The sequence below is a fragment of the Chiloscyllium plagiosum genome, chromosome 5 (genome assembly GCF_004010195.1).
Source record: "Chiloscyllium plagiosum isolate BGI_BamShark_2017 chromosome 5, ASM401019v2, whole genome shotgun sequence".
In the NCBI taxonomy this organism is placed as follows: domain Eukaryota; kingdom Metazoa; phylum Chordata; class Chondrichthyes; order Orectolobiformes; family Hemiscylliidae; genus Chiloscyllium; species Chiloscyllium plagiosum.
This window is the reverse complement of record NC_057714.1, coordinates 73442403-73460865: the sequence shown is the minus strand read 5'-3', so window position 1 is coordinate 73460865 and position 18463 is coordinate 73442403. Positions and strand designations below refer to the sequence as shown.

Below are 18463 nucleotides of genomic sequence, written 5' to 3'. Positions count from 1 at the left end.
GAGAGTGGTCCAAGAAATGGCTGATGAAATTCAACATGAGCAAATGCGAGGTCTTGCACTTTGGAAAAAAGAATACAGGCATGGGCTATTTTCTAAACGGTGAGAAAATTCATAACGCTGAAGGACAAAGGGATCTGGGAGTGCTAGTCCAGGATTCTCTGAAGGTTAACTTGCAGGTTGGGTCCATGATTAAGAAATGTCATTGCGGGTTGGAATATAAAAGCAGTGATATGCTTCTGAGAGTTTATAAAGTTCTAGTTAGGCCGCATTTAGAATACTATGTCTAATTTTGGGTCCTACACCTCAGGAAGGACATATTGGCACTTGAGAGCGTCCAGCGGAGATTCACACGGATGATCCCTGGGATGGTAGGCCTAACATACGATGAACAGCTGAGGATTCTTGGATTGTATTCATTCGAGTTTAGAAGGTTGAGGGAAGATCTAATAGAAACTTACAAGATAATGCATGGTTCAGAAAGGGTGGATGCTGAGAAGTTGTTTTTGTTAGGTGGGAAGACTAGGACCCGTGAGCATAGCCATAGCATTAGAGGGGGTCAATTTAGAATGGAAATGAGGAGACATTTCTTCAGTCAGAGAGTGGTGGCCCTGTGGAATTCATTGCCATGAAGTGCAGTGGAGGCCAGGACATTAAATGTCTCCAAGGCAGAGATTGATAAATTCTTGATCTCACAAGGAATTAAGGACTATGGGGTAAGTGTGGGTAAGTGGCATTGAAATGCCTGTCAGCCATGATTAAATGGCGGAGTGGACTAGATGGACTGAATGGCCTTACTTCCATTCCAATGTCTTATGGTCTTATAGTCCAACAGATTAATTTGGAAGTACTAGCTTTCAGAGCGCAGCTCCTTCCTCAGGTAATTAGTGGGGCAGAATCATAAGACACGGAAGTTATAGCAAAAGATTACAGTGTCACAGATCACAATAACGTGGAACACAAACAGAAGCTGCTGGAAAAGCCTAGCAGGTCTGCCAGCATCTGGGAAGGAAAATCAGAGGAAGGGTCACCAGACTCAAAACATTAACTCTGATTTTTCTGGACCCACTGAGCCTCCCCAGCAACCCCTGCCTCTGCTCCCGATTTACAGCATCCACAGTTCTTTCGGTTTTTATTTGACTGGAATAACATGATAGATATAAGAGTCGCATGCCCAGGGTCTAACCAACATACTAAGTAATCCAAAACTGTACAAACTAGTTAAGTTAGAGAGATCATAACAATTTATCATGGTGGTAGGACAGGAAGGAAGACTTTACTGATAAGAACAGTGTGGTGGGGTCATATATAGTGACATGAACCCAAGATCACATTTGAGTTGTCTTCATGGGTATGGATCTTTGCTATCAGTTTCTGCTCAGTGATACAATGCTGTTGTGTGTCTCAAAGGCCATCTTGAAGGACGCTTACCCAAAGATCTGAGGCTGAATATCCTTGATCGCTGAAGTGTTCCTCAACTGGGAGGGAACATTCCTGTCTGGTGATTGTGGTGCGGTGTCCATTCATCTGCTGTCGTAGTGGCCCCATGGTCTCACCAATATACCATGCCTTGGGGTATCCTTGCCTGCAGAGTATGAGGTAGACAACATTTGGCCGAGTCACATGAGTACCTACCACACACATGTTGGGTGGTGTTCCCACGTGTGACAGTAGCATCCATGTCGATGATATGGCATGTCTTGCCGAGGTTGCTGTGGCAGGGTTGTGTGGTGTTGTGGTTGGTGTTGTCCTGAAGGTTGGGTAATTTGCTGCAAACAATGGTCTGTTTAAGGTTTAGCAGTTGTTTGAAGGTTTAGAAGTGGAGGTGCAGGGATGATCTTGGTGAGATGCTCATCGTCATCAATGACATGTTGAAGGCAGCGAAGAACATGGTGTAGTCTCTCTGCTCCGGGGAAGTACTGGATGACCAAAGGTACTCTATCGGTTGTATCCTATGTCTGTCTTCTGAGAAGGTCATTGTGGTTTTTTGCTGTTGGAACTGACGATCGCTGAGTTGAGCATCATGCCCTATTCTTAACAGGGCCTCTTTCAAAATCTCTAGGTGTCTATCCCATTCCTTCTCATCTGAAGATGCACAGGACCTCTCTGTAGGAGATGTGTCTTCTTTAATATGTTTAGGGTGGAAGCTCGTAAAGTGCAGCGTCATGCGGTTTTCTGTGGGCTTATGGTAGAGTGAGGTACTGACATGGGGGACCCACCCTTGATGGAGATGTATGTTTTCAAGAATGAGATTGATTCTTAAGAGCAGTCCATAGTAAGTCTGATGTTATTCAGAAATTGACATTTTACTCACACCATCTAACACCCTTGGTCACCTGCAAAGATTTATTATTTGACACTCCACTCACACCATTTGTATGATCTTCTGATCCCTCTGCCCTTGATCTCTCTGCCCATAATTTCTGTGTTTGTGTGCTTCTCTCTCACTTCATCTGACAAAGGAGCTACTCTTCGAAATCTTGTGACTTCAAATAAACCTGGTGGCCAATACCTGGTGTCCAACTTACCATTTACCTTTAATCTTGAGGCAATGACTTTCCTCATTGGAAAGTCTGGCTTTAGTTTCTGACAGAGCTCCCTCGACCTAAACTCCCCAAATCAATGGAAATAATTATTCTCTATCTCTGTTGTCTACTCCTCTGAATATTTTGAGAAAGTTAATCAAATCACTCCTCAACCTTTTTTTAAATTCAATGGAATACAACAATTACTCTTCCTCATGTAACGTTTAAAATCCATGTGTAGTGCTGTAACATTCACCCTGCCTTCCCTTCAGAGGGGTGGTGTCCAGAACTGTTCACAGCACTCACAGACATGGTCTTACCAAGGGTAAGAACAGAAAGTGCTAGGGGAATTCAGCAGTATCAGTGGGGACAAAGAGGTAATGCTTCCCAGTCAAACATGGAACGCTTGGAACTTTTTACTTTTGGTTTAACCAGGACCTGTACAGCGTTAGATAATGCCTAGTCTTTTCTATTCCAGCTCTCTGGACATTGTGTCAAATTCCATTGGCCTTATGAATTACCTTCTGTGTCTGTTCATGATCTATGTCGCCGGGCTATCAGATCCCCCTGGGTCCCCACCAGTTCCAGGTTTTAGCAGTGTTCTTCGTACACCTCTCCAAACGCTGAACGAAAGAAAGGCGCCGATCGCAAGATAACACATTACAAAGAATTGTTTTTATATTAGATGGTGGAAATTAGCTTCGGGGAATATTCGACCGCAAAGTGGAATTTAATTCTAAAATTATGCAACAGCCTCATGGATTTGACTAGCAGTCTTGACTTTCGATTGAATATTGCTGCTGGAAACTTTAGGGTCGTTTATTTTTGATTTGTACAGAACTGTATCTTGTAATCGTGTCATCGACATCTCCGGTGTAAGTGCATGAGAGACCAGGGGTGTGTTCGGTTAGATTCGCCACCAGGCTGCATCACCAGGAAGGGCTAGAGTGAAATCACCTGTCCTCCCTGTGATTCTCCACTTCTTCCAAAGCACACCAGGAGGGGGCAGCAGATCTAAGCTGGCGGTATAATGAATGGCGAGAATGAGAACACAGAAACTAATGTCGAGCCCCCTCAGACTGAAGGAATGGCGGTGACCGACATCTCAACAACCACTTTATGGGATGGGCTCTGCTTTACACAGATCACAACACTGAAATCTCTGAACATCTACAAGGTGCCAGACAACAGGTCGGAAACCAAATGCAGACATTAATTATCCTCATGCCTTGGATGCAAAGGTTAACACATAGGAGTCGTCCGGTGCACTGTCAATGCAAAATATAAAATGAATTATAATTCATTTATAATACATGACCCTAACTCAACGAACAGATGTAGGCCATTCAGCCGATCGAGTCTGCTTGGCCATTCAAAGAAGTTATGGCTGATCCGCATCTCAATTCCACTTATCCCTATCATCTCTGGTTCCCTTACTGATTAATGTCTGACTCCGCCTTGAACATACTTAATGGTCCAACCTCGACAGCCGACTGCCGTAAAGAATTTCACGGATTCACCCCGTCTGAGGTCCCCAAAAAATCCTCGAACCCTAACCCCCATCTCCTTTGCTAAATGGGTGACTTCTTATTCTGAAATTATGCCTTAGACTCTCCCACAAGGGGAAACACCTTTCCCGCCTACCCTAACAAGTCCACTCAAACTTTTTAAAATCCCTATTTGGAACTTCATGAGATGTCATGTGTTGATGGATTTAAAGCTATTGTCATAAAATTGGTTCGATATTGTAAATGGACAAAAACGAAGTTACAGCGTTGGAAATCTGAAATCAGAGGAGAATTTAATGGATGTGAAGTACTCCAAGTGAAACATTTCTGTCCAGAGAGAAAAGGTGAGATTAATGTTTCAATTCCAGACCATTGTCCACGTTTCACTTCGCGACCTCTGTGTTGCCTTGGTCTATATTAACTAGCCTATTGAAAGTTTCTACCTGCCGTGTTTCTATATAAAACTTTGTTCGGCAGTATTGTACATACTCTGCACAAAAGATGTTGGAAAATAAACTTCCAGCTTTACTCACCACCTGACCATAAGTCTATACATCCAGTTACAAGCTATATGTATCGGATTTCCTGGTACACTTCACCTGATGAAGGGGCAACGCTTCGAAAGCTTGTAGTTTGAAATAAACCTGTTGGACTATAACCTGCCGTCGTGTAACTTCTGTCAAAGATAGCGAGATGCAGGACTGGACCTAGCCTTTCTGCACCACCTGAAGCTGCCTGGCTTGCTGTGTTCCTCCAGCCTCATGCCTGTCTACCTTGAATTCCAGCATCTGTAGGGGGGTTTTTTGTCTCTGATCTAGTCTTTCTCTCAGCAATCAGGTTAATAGCCCATGACAATCTCATACGATCCACATCCAGATAAACAAGGGAACTTTGACAGATACAATTTCACATGCGTTTAAGTGAAACAGCGATACAGCAGTTACAAAAAACACGTACCATAAACTGCGAACGAAGAATGAGTAAGCCACAAAAACAAGACTTTCACCGACATGCAGAAATCCGGACACTGTGAGGATGCAGAGTGATATTTAAAAACCGTAGTTTTGCAACACAGAAACAACTCGGTTGACTTGGCAGTTTCCCGCTGGAGTTTAGGCGTTGGACATGCCTTCTCCCATCCTTCTCTGTCTCGCCCATCAATATTTACAATCTCCTCTGCACCTACCGTGGGGTTTACCTACCCTCTCTTCGAATTCAGTAATATGCGTTGTCTGGGAGACTCCACACTCACTGGGTAAGGAAACTTCTCCGGAATTTACTACTGGGTTTATCCGTTTTAGCCTTCTGGCCATAAAGCTACAAGGAATAGGAACAGGAGTAGGCCGTTTGACCCTTCCAACTTGCTCCCGCATTCATTAGGATCAAGGGTGATCAGACGTTTCTCACGTCCATATTCCTGTCATCCCCCGTAACCCCCGATTTCCCCGACTGATCAGGAATTTGGGAGAAAGTGAGGTCAGCGGTGCTGGAGATCAGAGTCAAGGTTAGAGTGGTGCTGGAAAAGCACAGCAGGTCAGGCAGCATCCCTGGAGCTGGAAAATCGACATTTCGGGCAGGAGCCCTTCATCAGGCCTGAAATATCCACAAGCACTCTGTCCCCACAGCTCTCTGTGACAGAGTTGGGGGACTCTCACAACCCTCTGAGAGAAGAACTTCCTCCTCATCTCAGTCTTAAATCGGTGCTGTCATTATGCCCTCTGGCCTCAGACTCTCCCATGAGGGCAAACATCCTCTCAGCATTTACCCCGTCAAGCCCCTTCAGAATTCGGAATGTTTCAATGAGATCACCACCTTCTAAATCCCAGTGAGTAGAGCCTCAGCCCATAAGACAATCCCTCCATAGCAGGGGTCATCCTAGTGAACCTTCTCTGAACTACCTCCAATGAAATGAGATCATTCCTTAAATAAGCGACCAAAACTTCTCAGAGTACTTCAGGTGTGGCCTCACCACCACCTTGTACCTTAGGCTTGGTTTCAGCTAATGGAAACGTCGGCCCTACAGCTGTCCAACAACATCTGCTGTAATCTAGGTCTTTAACAGGTCACCCCGCGGGCCCTCTGTGAAATAGAAGACTGGTCCTTCGACAGTTCTTCCCTGGTGGGTATAACCCCTCAATTTTGAGGAAAATAGATTGCAATTAAAGTACAAGTTGGGTAATCTGTAAGATAATGGGCAATTTGTAAAGAACCTGCAAATGAGGGGCTCATGCAGAAAAGTGGCAGCGTCCCTGCTTCTGGGTCAGAAGGTCTGAATTCAAATACCCCCTTCCTCGTCCCATATCGGATCAGGTTGTTTCACAATAACACCACGGCGTTACACTCGCCTGTACAACAGGGAATCAGGCTCCACACTTTAAAATGAATAAAATCATTCCTGATGAAGGGCTTTTGCCTAAAACGTTGATTTTCCTGCTCCTCCGATGCTGCCTGACCTGCTGTGCTTTTCCAGCACCTCTCTCATCTTGACTCTAATCTCCAGCATCTGCAGTACCCACTTTAAAATGAAGACTCGTTTTCCGAACATCTCGCCCAGTGAAACACTGATAATTCCCTGTGTGGTCCGTGGCAGGAGTCATACTCACGCTGAAAGTGTTCGACTCTCCCAGGCTGTAAATCAGGGCGACATGAGCAGATTCAGCAACGCTGTGGTGGTTATTGGTCGCTGAGGAACCGCAGGAGAAGTTGCTTCGTTCGGCTGTTGCACGGTTGGGATCCTGGAGTTGGGCGTTTGGAGCCCGTTTCGCGGCGGGTGTATATATACCACAGTCCGCCCACAGTCTCTGCGTCAGGCTGTGTGTGTGTGTGTCGCTCAATTTCTCTCAATTTGCTTCGCAAAATGATCCGGTTTTCTGCTGCATCACCATGAGCCATTCACCCTGAACGCCATGCAAAATTGATACCTGTGCCCCAGCCGCCAGTGGAAAGGACTTCCGGAATTTCAGGGTCTTTTTAAAGAGTTCGAGTGAAAGTAGGAGACAACCTCTCTCAGATATTTCTTGATGTGATTATCAGCCCTCCAGCATCTCTTTCATTTCAAAGCGTAATTATAGATTCAAGGAGCCCGTGGCCAATCGTGTGAAATAACAGTTATTTTCTTATGAGAGTCGGTGAACCGAGAAGGCAAATCCACTCCCCTCCCCCAGAAAGTTAGTAAATTCGGATGTTACCGCACATTAGGTGGAGGAGGTTCAGGGTACTGCACAGTGTGAGGGGCTACAGCAGTTCACGTGTACGGCTGAGAGCTCTCGGCAATGCACACACGGCTCATCCCGCCAAACACACCGGGCTTCATTTACCCGCCACTTCCAGCAACCACCTCTCAATTAATATAGTGCCTTCCACACAGGCAGAAAATGACCCCTTGCCCCCGCCCCCGGAGTTCCTCTGCTGTTGGGGAACGGTCAGGCCCCGAACTGTTACTGCCCACCCCGACCCTCCCCAGTGGGAGACTGGTTTTCTGCTCAGTACAGCATGTGAAGCAACCCGCCACTCCCCTGACTCAGGTCCGGGAAGATTGCAGGCTTGCTTCGGCGGAATTTGGCCTCAGGACCCCCATCTACTTGGAGGGCTGTAGCCCACAGGAAAATCCAGGTTTCGGACTGAATACAGTGTAGTGATGTGACTGTGTAACGATGTTCCAACCTGAGCACGGGAATGAAACTGATGATAGATCAATGAACTGGAACACATTCTGGTTACTTTGCGGCGATTCATTTTATGTTTATGATAGAGCAGCATGACAAAAGTATCTTGATCCACCCTGCCCCACCAGTAGCTGACAGCAGGATGACCTACAATATTCAAAGCTGTACTTGTTGCAATATTTGGACTTGTCCCGTGGAACAGACAGCCTGAATTTCAGCCCCACACATATATCGGTGAGCTGTCGTGCCCGAAGTAAGCCAAGCTTTATCCATTGGTACATTGTTAGACAGAGCCCTTTCCGTTGTAGAGGCAACTTTTAATCTTCACGTGGCAGAAGATTTCCATTTTAGATCTTTTTTTAAAAATCCTTTCTCTAGGCAAACTGTTCAATGTGGAAGTTCCCGTCGGGACCATTGATACTAACACGCGTTGCTTCGGAGTTTCTGTTTGACGGTAACAATTTAAATGCCAGTTTGTTCAGTACTGATCACCACCCAATGTTTCAGCCTGACACCACGCACAGATTCCGACCAGGGCAGTATAACTTGTAAAACACGTGAACTTGCGAGCTACTTTCCTGTGCTGTCTTTTTTAATGCGAAGACAAAGCACCTCCATTCACAAAGCACAAGCTAATGACAAATTAGACCTGCCCTTGCAATGGACGCAATGTCAGACGGTGATCCGCTGCAGCTTCGGCCGGGCTCTCTTAGCACTCCCACTAGTCAGATGCAGACCCCTACACTCAATAGCCGCACCGCCCCTCCCGACCATATCTGTATTATTCCGAAGTTGAACTTCCCATTGACAGTGCTTCGAGATCCTTCTAGAAACGTGGCCAACTCAGGATCACAGAAGTTGTGCCTGCAGGGAGTCTTCAAATGTGCAACTGGAGCCAATCTCCTATTTTTCCCCCATACATATATTTTCCCCATTCATGTATCACAGTAGTTTTTAATCCCATTACTTGTCCAACACCCTCTTGAATGTCACAATTGAACCTACCTCCACCACTCTACCAGGCAATGCATTCCATATACTAATTACTAATTGAAAAAAGTTTTTTCAGCACTTGACCCTTGTTTCTTGTGTAGATGCATGGGACAGTCTAAATTGGACACACTTCAAACAGAGCTAGCAACTGTGGGCCATCAACAGCAGCAGAATTCTACTCCAGCATGACCTGTAGCCTGATATCATCCACTCAACCATTACAATCAAGCAAGGGGATCAACCCTGGTTCAATGGACAGTGCAGGACACTATGCCAGGAGCAGCATCTGGCAAACCTAAAATGAGTACCAACCTGGTGAAGCTACCAGTAGGACTACAGGCATGCCAAACAGCATAAATAGAAAGTGATAAGTAGAGCCAAGCAATCCCAAAATCAACAGATCAGATCTAGAGAAGATTAGATTCCCCACAGTGTGGAAACAGGCCCTTGGACGAAACAAGTCCACACCAACGCTATGAAAAGTAAACCAACCCAGACCTAATTCTCTCTGACTAATGCACCTAACACTATGAGCAATTTAGCATGGCTAGATCATCCAAACTGCACATCTTTGGACTATGGGAGGAAACCCATACCTGGAGGAAACCCACACAGACACAGGGAGAATATGCAAACTCCACAGTCAGTTGCCCAAGGCTGGAATCGAACCCAGGTCCCTGGCATTGTGAGGAACCACTGAATCACAGCTTTGACAAAGGGTCAGTTAGACTCAAAACGTCAGCTCTTTTCTCTCCTTACAGATGCTGCCAGACCTGCTGAGATTTTCCAGCATTTTCTCTTTTGGTTTCACTGAACCACAACTGCCACATCTATTTGTGAATGGTGGTGGACAATTAAACAACTAACTGGGGGAGAAGTCTTTGCTAATATTCACAATGATGGAAGAGCCCAACACAACAGTGCAAAAGATAAGGCTGAAGCATTTGCAGCAATCTTCAGCCAGAAGTGCCGAGTGGATGATATTTTGCGGCTAGTATAGTATTACTATACCAGTCTTCACCAATTTGATTCACTCCACATGATATCAAGAAATGGTTAGAGGCACTGGAGACTAGAAAAGTTATTGACCCTGACAACATTCCATCAATAGTACTGAAGACTGATGCTTCAGAACTTGCCACTGCCCTAGCCAAGCTCTTCCAGTACAGTTATAACACTGGCTTCTACCTGACAATATGAAAAATTGCTCAGGTATGTTATGAATACAGAAAGAATAACAAACCCAACCCAGCCAATTACCATCCCATCAGTCTACTCTCTATCATCAGTAGAGTGATAACAGTGGTATCAAGCAGCATTTGCTTAGCAATAACCTGCTCAGTGATGCCCAGCTTGGGGTCCGTCAGGACCACTCATCTCCTGACCTCATTATAGCCTTGGTTCAAACATGGACAAAAGAGCTGCATTCCAGAGGTGAGTTGAGAGTGACAGCAATAGAGATCTAGAATCATAGAGATGTACAGCACGGAAACAGACCCTTCAGTCCAACTTGTCCATGCCGATCAGTATCCCAACCTAATCTAGTACCATTTGCCAGCACATTGGCCCATATCCCTCTAAACCCTTCCTATTCATATACCCATCCAGATGCCTTTCAGATGTTGCAATTGTACTAGCCTCCACCACTTCCTCTGCCCTCTCATTACATATATGCACCACTCTCTGCATGAAAACTTTGGCCCTTAGGTCTCTTTTATATCTTTCCTCTCTCACCTTACACCTATGCCCTCTAGTTCTGGACTCCCCCAGCACAGGGAAAAGACTTTGACTATTTATCCTATCCATGCCTCTCATGATTTTATAAACCTCTATAAGGTCACCCCTCAGGCTTCAATGCTCCAGGGAAAACAGCCCCAGCCTGTTCAGCCACTCCCTACAGCTTAAATCCTCTAACCCTGGCATCATCTTGTAAACCTTTTCTGAACCCTTTCAAGTTTCACAACATCCTACCGATAAGAAAGAGACCAGGATTACATGCAATATTCCAAAACTGGTCTAACCAAATGTCTTGTACAGCCACAACATAACCTCCCAACTCCTATACTCAATACTCTGACCAACAAAGGAGAGAATACCAAACACCTTCTTCACTATCCTATCTACCTGCAACTCAACTTTCAAGGAGCTATGAACCTGCACTCCAAGGTCTCTTTGTTCAGCACATTCCCTTCCAATACAGCGCTTAACATCAAAGCTGTATTTGATCTATTGTGGCATCAAGGAGTCCTGGCAAAACTGGAATCAATGGGTATCGGGGCAAGCTCTCCACTAGTTGGAATTACACCGGGCATATAGGAAGTTGGTTTGATTATTGGAGGTCAGTCATCTCAGTTCCAGCACATCTCTACAGGATTCCCTCAGTGTAGTGTCCAAGGCCCAACAATCAATACTTCACTAATGATCTTCCCTTGTAAGGTCAGAAGTGGGGATGTTAATAGATGATTGCACAATGTTTCAATCATTCACGACTCCTCGGATATTGAAGCAATCCATATTCAAATGCAACAAGTTCTGGAGAATATCGAGACTGGGGCTGACATGTAGCAAGTAACATTCGTGCCACACAAATGCCAAGCATTGGCTATCTCCAATAACCTGGGGGTTACGATTGGCCAGAAATTCAACTGGACTCACCACATAAACATAGTAGAGGTTAGAGGCTAGGAATACTGCAGTGAGTAACTCAATTTCTGACTCTCCAAAGCCTGTTCATCATCTGTAGGACGCAAGTCAGGAGTGTGATTGAACATTCCCCATTTGTCTGGAGGGGTGCAGCTTCAATAACACTCAAGAAGCTTGGCACCATACAGGACAAAGGAGAAAGTGAGGTCTGCAGATGCTGGAGATCAAAGTTGAAACTTTATTGCTGGAACAGCACAGCAGGTCAGGCAGCATCCAGGGAACAGGAGATTCGACGTTTCGGGCACAGGCCGAAACCTGAAGAAGGGCCTGTGCCCGAAACGTCCAATCTCCTGTTCCCTGGATGCTGCCTGACCTGCTGTGCTGTTCCAGCAATAAAGTTTCAACACCATAAGGACAAAGCAGTCCACTTGTTTGGCAACATATCCACGAGCATCCACTCCCTTCACCACCAATGCTCATTTGCAACAATGTGTACTATCCACAAAATGCACTGCAGAAATTCAGCAAAGATTCTTAGATAGCACCTTCCATCTAGAAGGACAGGGCAGCAGATGTATTGGAACAGCAGATATACCTGCAAGTTCCTCTCCAAGACACTCACCATCCTGACTTGATAATATATCACTGTTCCTTTACTGTTGCCAGGTCAAAATCCTGGAATTCTCTCCCTAAAGGCATTGTGGCTTAACCTACAACAAGTGGACTACAGTTCACTTTCTCAAGAACAACTAGGGATAGGCAATAAATGCTGGCCAGCCAGTAACGCCCACGTTACCATATGAATAAAAAAAGCTTAATCTATGCACTCTTAATTTTGTTCCTTTTACTAATGTGAACAGCTTCTCCCTATCTATTCTATCCAGCCTGCACATGACTTTAAAAACCTCTATCAGATCTCCTCTCAGTGTTCTTCTCTCCAAAGAGAACAGTCTCAACTTCTTCAATCTATCTTCTTTAATCTAACAAAAAGACCTTGAGGTGAGATTCATAGATCCTTGACAGCAGGTTCGTAGACAGACAGGGTAATGAAGAAGGCATTTGGTATGCTTGCCTTTATTGGTCAGCGCATTGAGTATTGGAGTTGGGAGGTCATGTTTCAGTTGTACAGGACATTGATTGGGCCACTTTTGGAATACTGCATTCAATTCTGGTCTCCCTGCTATAGGAAAGATGTTGTGAAACTTGACAGAGTTCATAAAAGGTTCACAAGGATGTTGCCAGGGTTGCAGTGTTTAACTAACGGGAGAGGCTGAATAGGCAGGGGCTGTTTTCCCTGGAGCATCAGAAGCTGCAGGATGATCTTATAAAAGTTTATAAAATCATGAAGGGCATGGATAGGGTGAATAGCCAAAGTTTTTTCATGGGGTGGGAAGAATCCAAAACTAGAGGGCATAGTTTCAAGGTGAGAGGAGAAAGATATAAAAGGGACGTAGGGGGATCTCTTTCAGGCAAAAGATGGTACGTGTATGGAATGAGCTGCCAGAGGAGGTGGTGGAGGCTGGTACAATTACAACATTTAAAAGGTATCTTGATGGGTATATGAATAGGAAGGGTTTAGAGGGATATGGGCCAAATGCTGGCAAATGGGACTAGATTTATTTAGGATATCTGGTCAGCATGGACAAGTTGGACCAAAGGGTCTGTTTCTGTACTGTACATCTCTGTGACTCTATCCTCCTGGTTGAAGTTTCTCATTTCAGGAACCATTCTTGTAAAGTGCTTCTGCACTCTCTCTGATGCATTCCCATCTTTTGCATAAGAATTGTACACAATACTGAATGAGGTCTAACAAGTTTCTTTACAAGTTCAACATCACCTCTTTGCTCTTCTACTTTATGCCCCTATTAATAAAGCTGAGGACACTTTATGCTCTATTTACACTCTCTTCATTTGTACTGCCACTTTCAATGATTTGTGCACATACACAATGGTCCCTTTGCTCCTGTACTCCCTTTACAATTAGAGTCATACAGTCACAGAGACGTACAGCATGGAAACAGACCCTTCGGTCCATCTCGTCCATGTCGACCAGATATCTCAACCCAATCTAGTCTCACCTTCCAGCACCCAGCCCATATCTTCCAAACCTTTCCTATTCATATACACATCCAGATGCCTTTTAAATATTGCAATTGTACTAGCCTACACCACTTCTTCTGGCAGATCATTCCATACACATACCACTTTCTGCATGAAAAAGTTGCCCCTTTGGTATCTTTCTGCTCTCACCCTAAACCTATGCCCTCTAGTTCTGGACTCCCTGACCCCAGAGACTTTACCTATTTACCCTATCCATGCCCCTCATGATTTTATAAACTCAAAGGTCACCCTTCACCCTCCAACACTCCAGGGAAACAACCCAAGCCTAGTTAACCTCTCTATAGCTCAACATGGCAACATCCTTGCAAACCTGTCTGAACCCTTTCAAATTTCACAACATCTTTCCGATAGGAAGGAAACCAGAATTGCACGCAATATTCCAGTGTGGCCGAACCAATGTGCTTTACAGCCGCAACACGACCTTCCAACTCCTGTACTCAATACTCTGATCAATAAAGGAAAGCATACCCAAACACTATCCTATGTACCTGCGAATCCACTTTCAAGGAGCCGTGAATCTGTTCAGCAACACTCCCTAGGACCTTACCATTAAGTGTATAAGTCCTGCTAAGATTTGCTTTCCCAAAACGCAGCACCTCGCATTTATCTGAATTAAACTCCATCTGCCACTTCTCAGCCCATTGGCCCATCTGATCAAGATCCTGTTGTAATCTGAGGTAACCCTCTTTGTTTTTCACTACACCTCCAATTTTGATGTCATCTGCAAACTTACTAACTATATCTCTTATGCTCACATCCAAATCATTTATATAAATGAGTTCAAACAAGCAAAGCAGGTATATCTGGAGCAGCTTCCTCTACAAACCTTTCACTTAAAAAAAACAACCTCCACTTGTAATGCTAATTTAAATTCTCAGATTGTACCTCCTATTTTATGTTGAGTTCCAATGTTCTGGATGTAGGTTTGCTCGCTGAACTGGAAGGTTCGTTTTCAGCTCAGTGAGCAAACCTATATGTAGAACGTCAACCTGAGCTACAAATCTTCTTAAAACCCGTTCCAATGTTCTTTCCAGCAACATGCTTTACCTGACAGTTCTTTCCATTGAACTCTGAACTCCTGGTTAACAGTGAACTGATCCCAGTACTAATCCCACTTGGCACATTTGGCTTAAAATGGATACAAAGACATAACTGTCTTTTGCATTGATGTGCTGGGCTGAACCATCATTGAGGATGGAAAGATTTGTTTAATTGTCCATCACCAATCACAACTGGATGTAATAGGATTGCTGAGCTTTGATCTGATCCATTGGTTGTGGACTTAATTAGTTCTGTCTATCACTTACTGCTTATGCTATTTGGCATGCTAGTAGTCCTATACTGTAGCCTCACCAGGTTGACACGTTGATACAAAGATTAATAGAATCTGAATATTACTTAAGTAGAGAGAGACTGCCTCAAGCTGTAGCACAAAGGGATTTAGAGTATCCTCATGTATCAATCACACAAAGTTAGCACACAAGTTCAGCGAGAAATGGAAAAGGCAGATGGAATGGTGGCCTTTATTTCAAAGGGAACAGAGTATAAAAATAGGCTGTTTTTGCTGAGGTCAATAACAGCTGATCTATCCAGTTTCATTCCTGTGACATTTTTTAATGGATGGATACAACTGAATGGCTGGCCAGGCTATTTCAGAGTTAGTTAAGAGTAAGCCACATTACTAAGTCTCGAGTCACTTATAAGCCAGACTAGGTAAGGACATCAATGAACCAGATGGGTTTTTGGAACAATCAACAGTGGCTTAATAGTCTTCAGGAGACTTTTAATTCCAGAGTTTTTCCACATATCTTACAGGTCACGTGATTGGAGAGAATACAAACATAGGCAGAGAATGGCTAGAAGATTATTCAGTGGATATTAGAATGTGAGAGAAAGCTAGCTAGTAATGTAAAAACAAACAGTAAGAGTTTTGACAGGTTGAAAAAGTGTTAGTAAGATTGATTTTCAAGAGCAGTGCTTCTAAACTTTTCTCTCCTGTGACCAGGTTAGAGGATTGACAGTCGTCTGGAACCCAAGCCAAAGTTGTGAGAGCAAGGGTGAGAGGAGTTAAGCATTGAGCAGGTGTTAACATATTATAAAACACAGAACATACAGCATTACAGCGCGGTACAGGCTCTTTGGCCCTCGATGTTGCGCCAACCTGTGAAATCAATCTGAAGCCCATCTAACCTACACAATTCCATTATCGTCCATATGCCTATCCAATGACCATTTAAATGCCCTTAAAGTTGTCAAGTGTGCTACTTTTGCAGGCAGTGCATTCCACACCCTTTACTATCTCTGACATCTGTTCTCTATCTATCACCCCTCAGTTTAAAGCTATGTCACCTCGTGCTAGCTATCACCACCCGAGGAAATAGGCTCTCACTGTCCAATCTATCTAACCCTCTGATTATCTTATATGTCTCAATTAAGTCACCACTCAACCTTCTTCTCTCTAACGAAAACAGCATCCAGTCCTTGAGCCTTTCCCCATAAGACCTTCCCTCCATACCAGGCAACATCCTAGTAAATCTCCTCTGAACCCTTTCCAAAGTTTCCACATCCTTCCTATAATGCAGTGACCAGGACTGTACCCAATACTCCAAGTGCGGCCACATCAGCGTTTTGAACAGCTGCAGCATGACCTCATGGTTCCGAAACTCAATACCTCCACCAATAAAAGCTAACACACTGTATGCATTCTTAATAACCCTATCAACCTGGGTGGCAACTTTAAAGGATCTATGTACCTGGACACGAAGATCTCTCTGCTCATCTACACTACCAAGAATCTTACCATTAGCCCAGTATTCTGTATTCTTGTTACTCCTTCCAAAGTGAATCACCTCACACTTTTCCATATTAAACTTCATTTGCTACTTCTCAGTCCAATTCTGCAGCTTCCCTCTGTAATGTACAATATCCTTCATCACTATCCACAACTCTACCCACCTTAGTATCATCCACAAATTTACTAACTCCTCATCTTATGCCTTCATCCAGGTCATTTATAAAAATGACAGATAACAGTGGACCCAAAGCAGATCCTTGCAGTACACTGTCGTCCCATTACCCCCCTCAGTCAAAGCAAAACGCTCAGAGACACAGTAGAGTTTTACCTCCTTCATGTTTATTCCAGGCCCTAGAGGGAGAGAGAACAATCACCCATGTGCACAGAGACATGAGTTTGCAGTCTTCTCTCTCGAACAGCAGTTTCTTAATGAATTATACAGTCATTTTACAAGGAGGAGCATCCAGATAAGGTAACATACATATTGATTGCATGACCGTTATAATCAGCGAACATCAACAGTAAAAGATTAATGTGCTTAACCTTAACTGGCTTCATATAATGATAACTTTTCATCTTGTTAAACTGACCTTACAAACTGAATGCTTCCAATATTGTTAAATGGCTCTACATAATGAATGCTTTTCTACCTTGTTAACCCATTACTCTTGCCTCCAGCAACCCATTGTTAACTGCAAGTTCTTCTCTGGCCTGAGTCATGCTCAGCTGAACCTCTTGTTTCTCAAAATGTAATTCTTTCCCTACCTGCTTATACCCTATATACTTTCTCATTCTCTCCTTTTATCATTTCATTATAACTGATGGCATTACCAGCTTTCGTGAGACTCTGACAGCCAGTACTTAAGCAAGTTATTGATACACAACATGCAGTGATTATAACAACAAAATTTACTTGTCCATTACAGTAAATAGAATTTGAAGAATCCTCCCATGTGGGAAAAAAATTCACCAGTAAAGTTCTTAAATCCACAGTCCTTAGTGACCACTCCATGCCCTCCAATTCAAGTGAAAATGAGCCAGTTCTCCAAAATCTCCTTTAATAAAGTCCAACCTGAAAACAAAATTCAGTCTGTCCTGCATCACTCCATAGTGAAATCTGCATTCTTGGACAAGGGCAGTTAAATACTTAACTGATGAGACTTCCATCCTTCTGGAGATGCTTCAGCTGGAGGATACCAGCACATCTGAGCGTGAAGTGCAGCAGCTGCAGCAGGAGGCTAGGTGAACGCAGCATTCACATTCTTTGCTGCATCTGCCCCAGCTCTGCTGTTAAATGTAACAAAGCCAACTGGCTATTTTAATGTTAGCTTGATCAGTGAACCTTCATATCCCTGAAATGATCAAAAGACAAGGTAAAGCTCAAGTGGTTTAATGTCCGTAGGAAGGGCACTGACAAAAAGTGTACCGTCCTCCTCTTCACTGTTGTTAACTACATCACTTTTCATGCTCATGACTGGGGAGCTGATTGAATCTGTTGGATCAGGTTGTGGAGGGATGGACTGTGGTCCGAAGGCATGCTTTACCTGCGAATGGAGAAACTCTAGAGAAGATGTTAGCTGCTGAAAGTATCTTTGCATTTCCTCTCTCATTCCTTCCTTGCCAAGGTGGTTATCAGTGTGAAGACGGTCAATATTTAACTACACTAAATTGTGTCTGCCTATTTCAACATTCTCAGTCATCTTGCAGTCTGTTACTCTGTTCACTATTTATGACATTATCAAGTTTTATATAATCCATAAACTTCTAAATTGTACTGCCTAAACAATTTTGTCATTTATAAACAACAATCAATGGTCCTAAAATCAAACCCTCGGGGGACCCCATTCTGGTTATTCAAAAATTATTTTCCTTTAACAAATTCATACTTGGCTAATGTGAAAGCTGTCAGTAAAGGTATTTCAAAAGTCTGGAACAGCAAGGGAACAACAAAATGTTTCTTCTGCTTTAGCAATAGAAGAGGCAGTTTCAGTTCGGATTTAAATCTCAAATATTTGTGGGAAACAAATGCAGAATATTATAAAATATGTTCTCTAAATGAAACTTTGCAAATAAAACACTCGGAATTACAGTGGCAACTTTGGAAGAGATCAACATTCTTTGATTTTGCAATATGAAGGGGCCAATGAAGGCTTAACAATAATTAACAGAATTTAAACAGCTCAGTCGCAAGTTCTAATATTCTCTGGAAAATTCTAA

General features: G+C 43.7%; 1 protein-coding gene across 2 annotated transcripts in view; it reads right to left on the bottom strand.

Annotated features, from left to right (window-relative positions):
- The window catches only part of LOC122550300 (protein FAM237A-like), an 11281-nt gene extending 4256 nt beyond the window's left edge, over window positions 1–7025 (bottom strand). Inside the window, exons 1-2 of one of the 2 annotated variants that reach the window (XM_043691037.1) lie at window positions 6634–7025; window positions 4988–5057 (exon numbers count right to left, since the gene is read on the bottom strand). In XM_043691037.1, coding sequence (XP_043546972.1) covers window positions 4988–5042 — 55 coding nt within the window. In that variant the 5' untranslated portion in view covers window positions 5043–5057; window positions 6634–7025. The remainder of the gene's footprint in view (window positions 1–4987; window positions 5058–6633) is intronic. The other variant, XM_043691038.1, reaches the window with a different exon arrangement.
- Between the last annotated feature and the right edge of the window lie 11438 nt (window positions 7026–18463).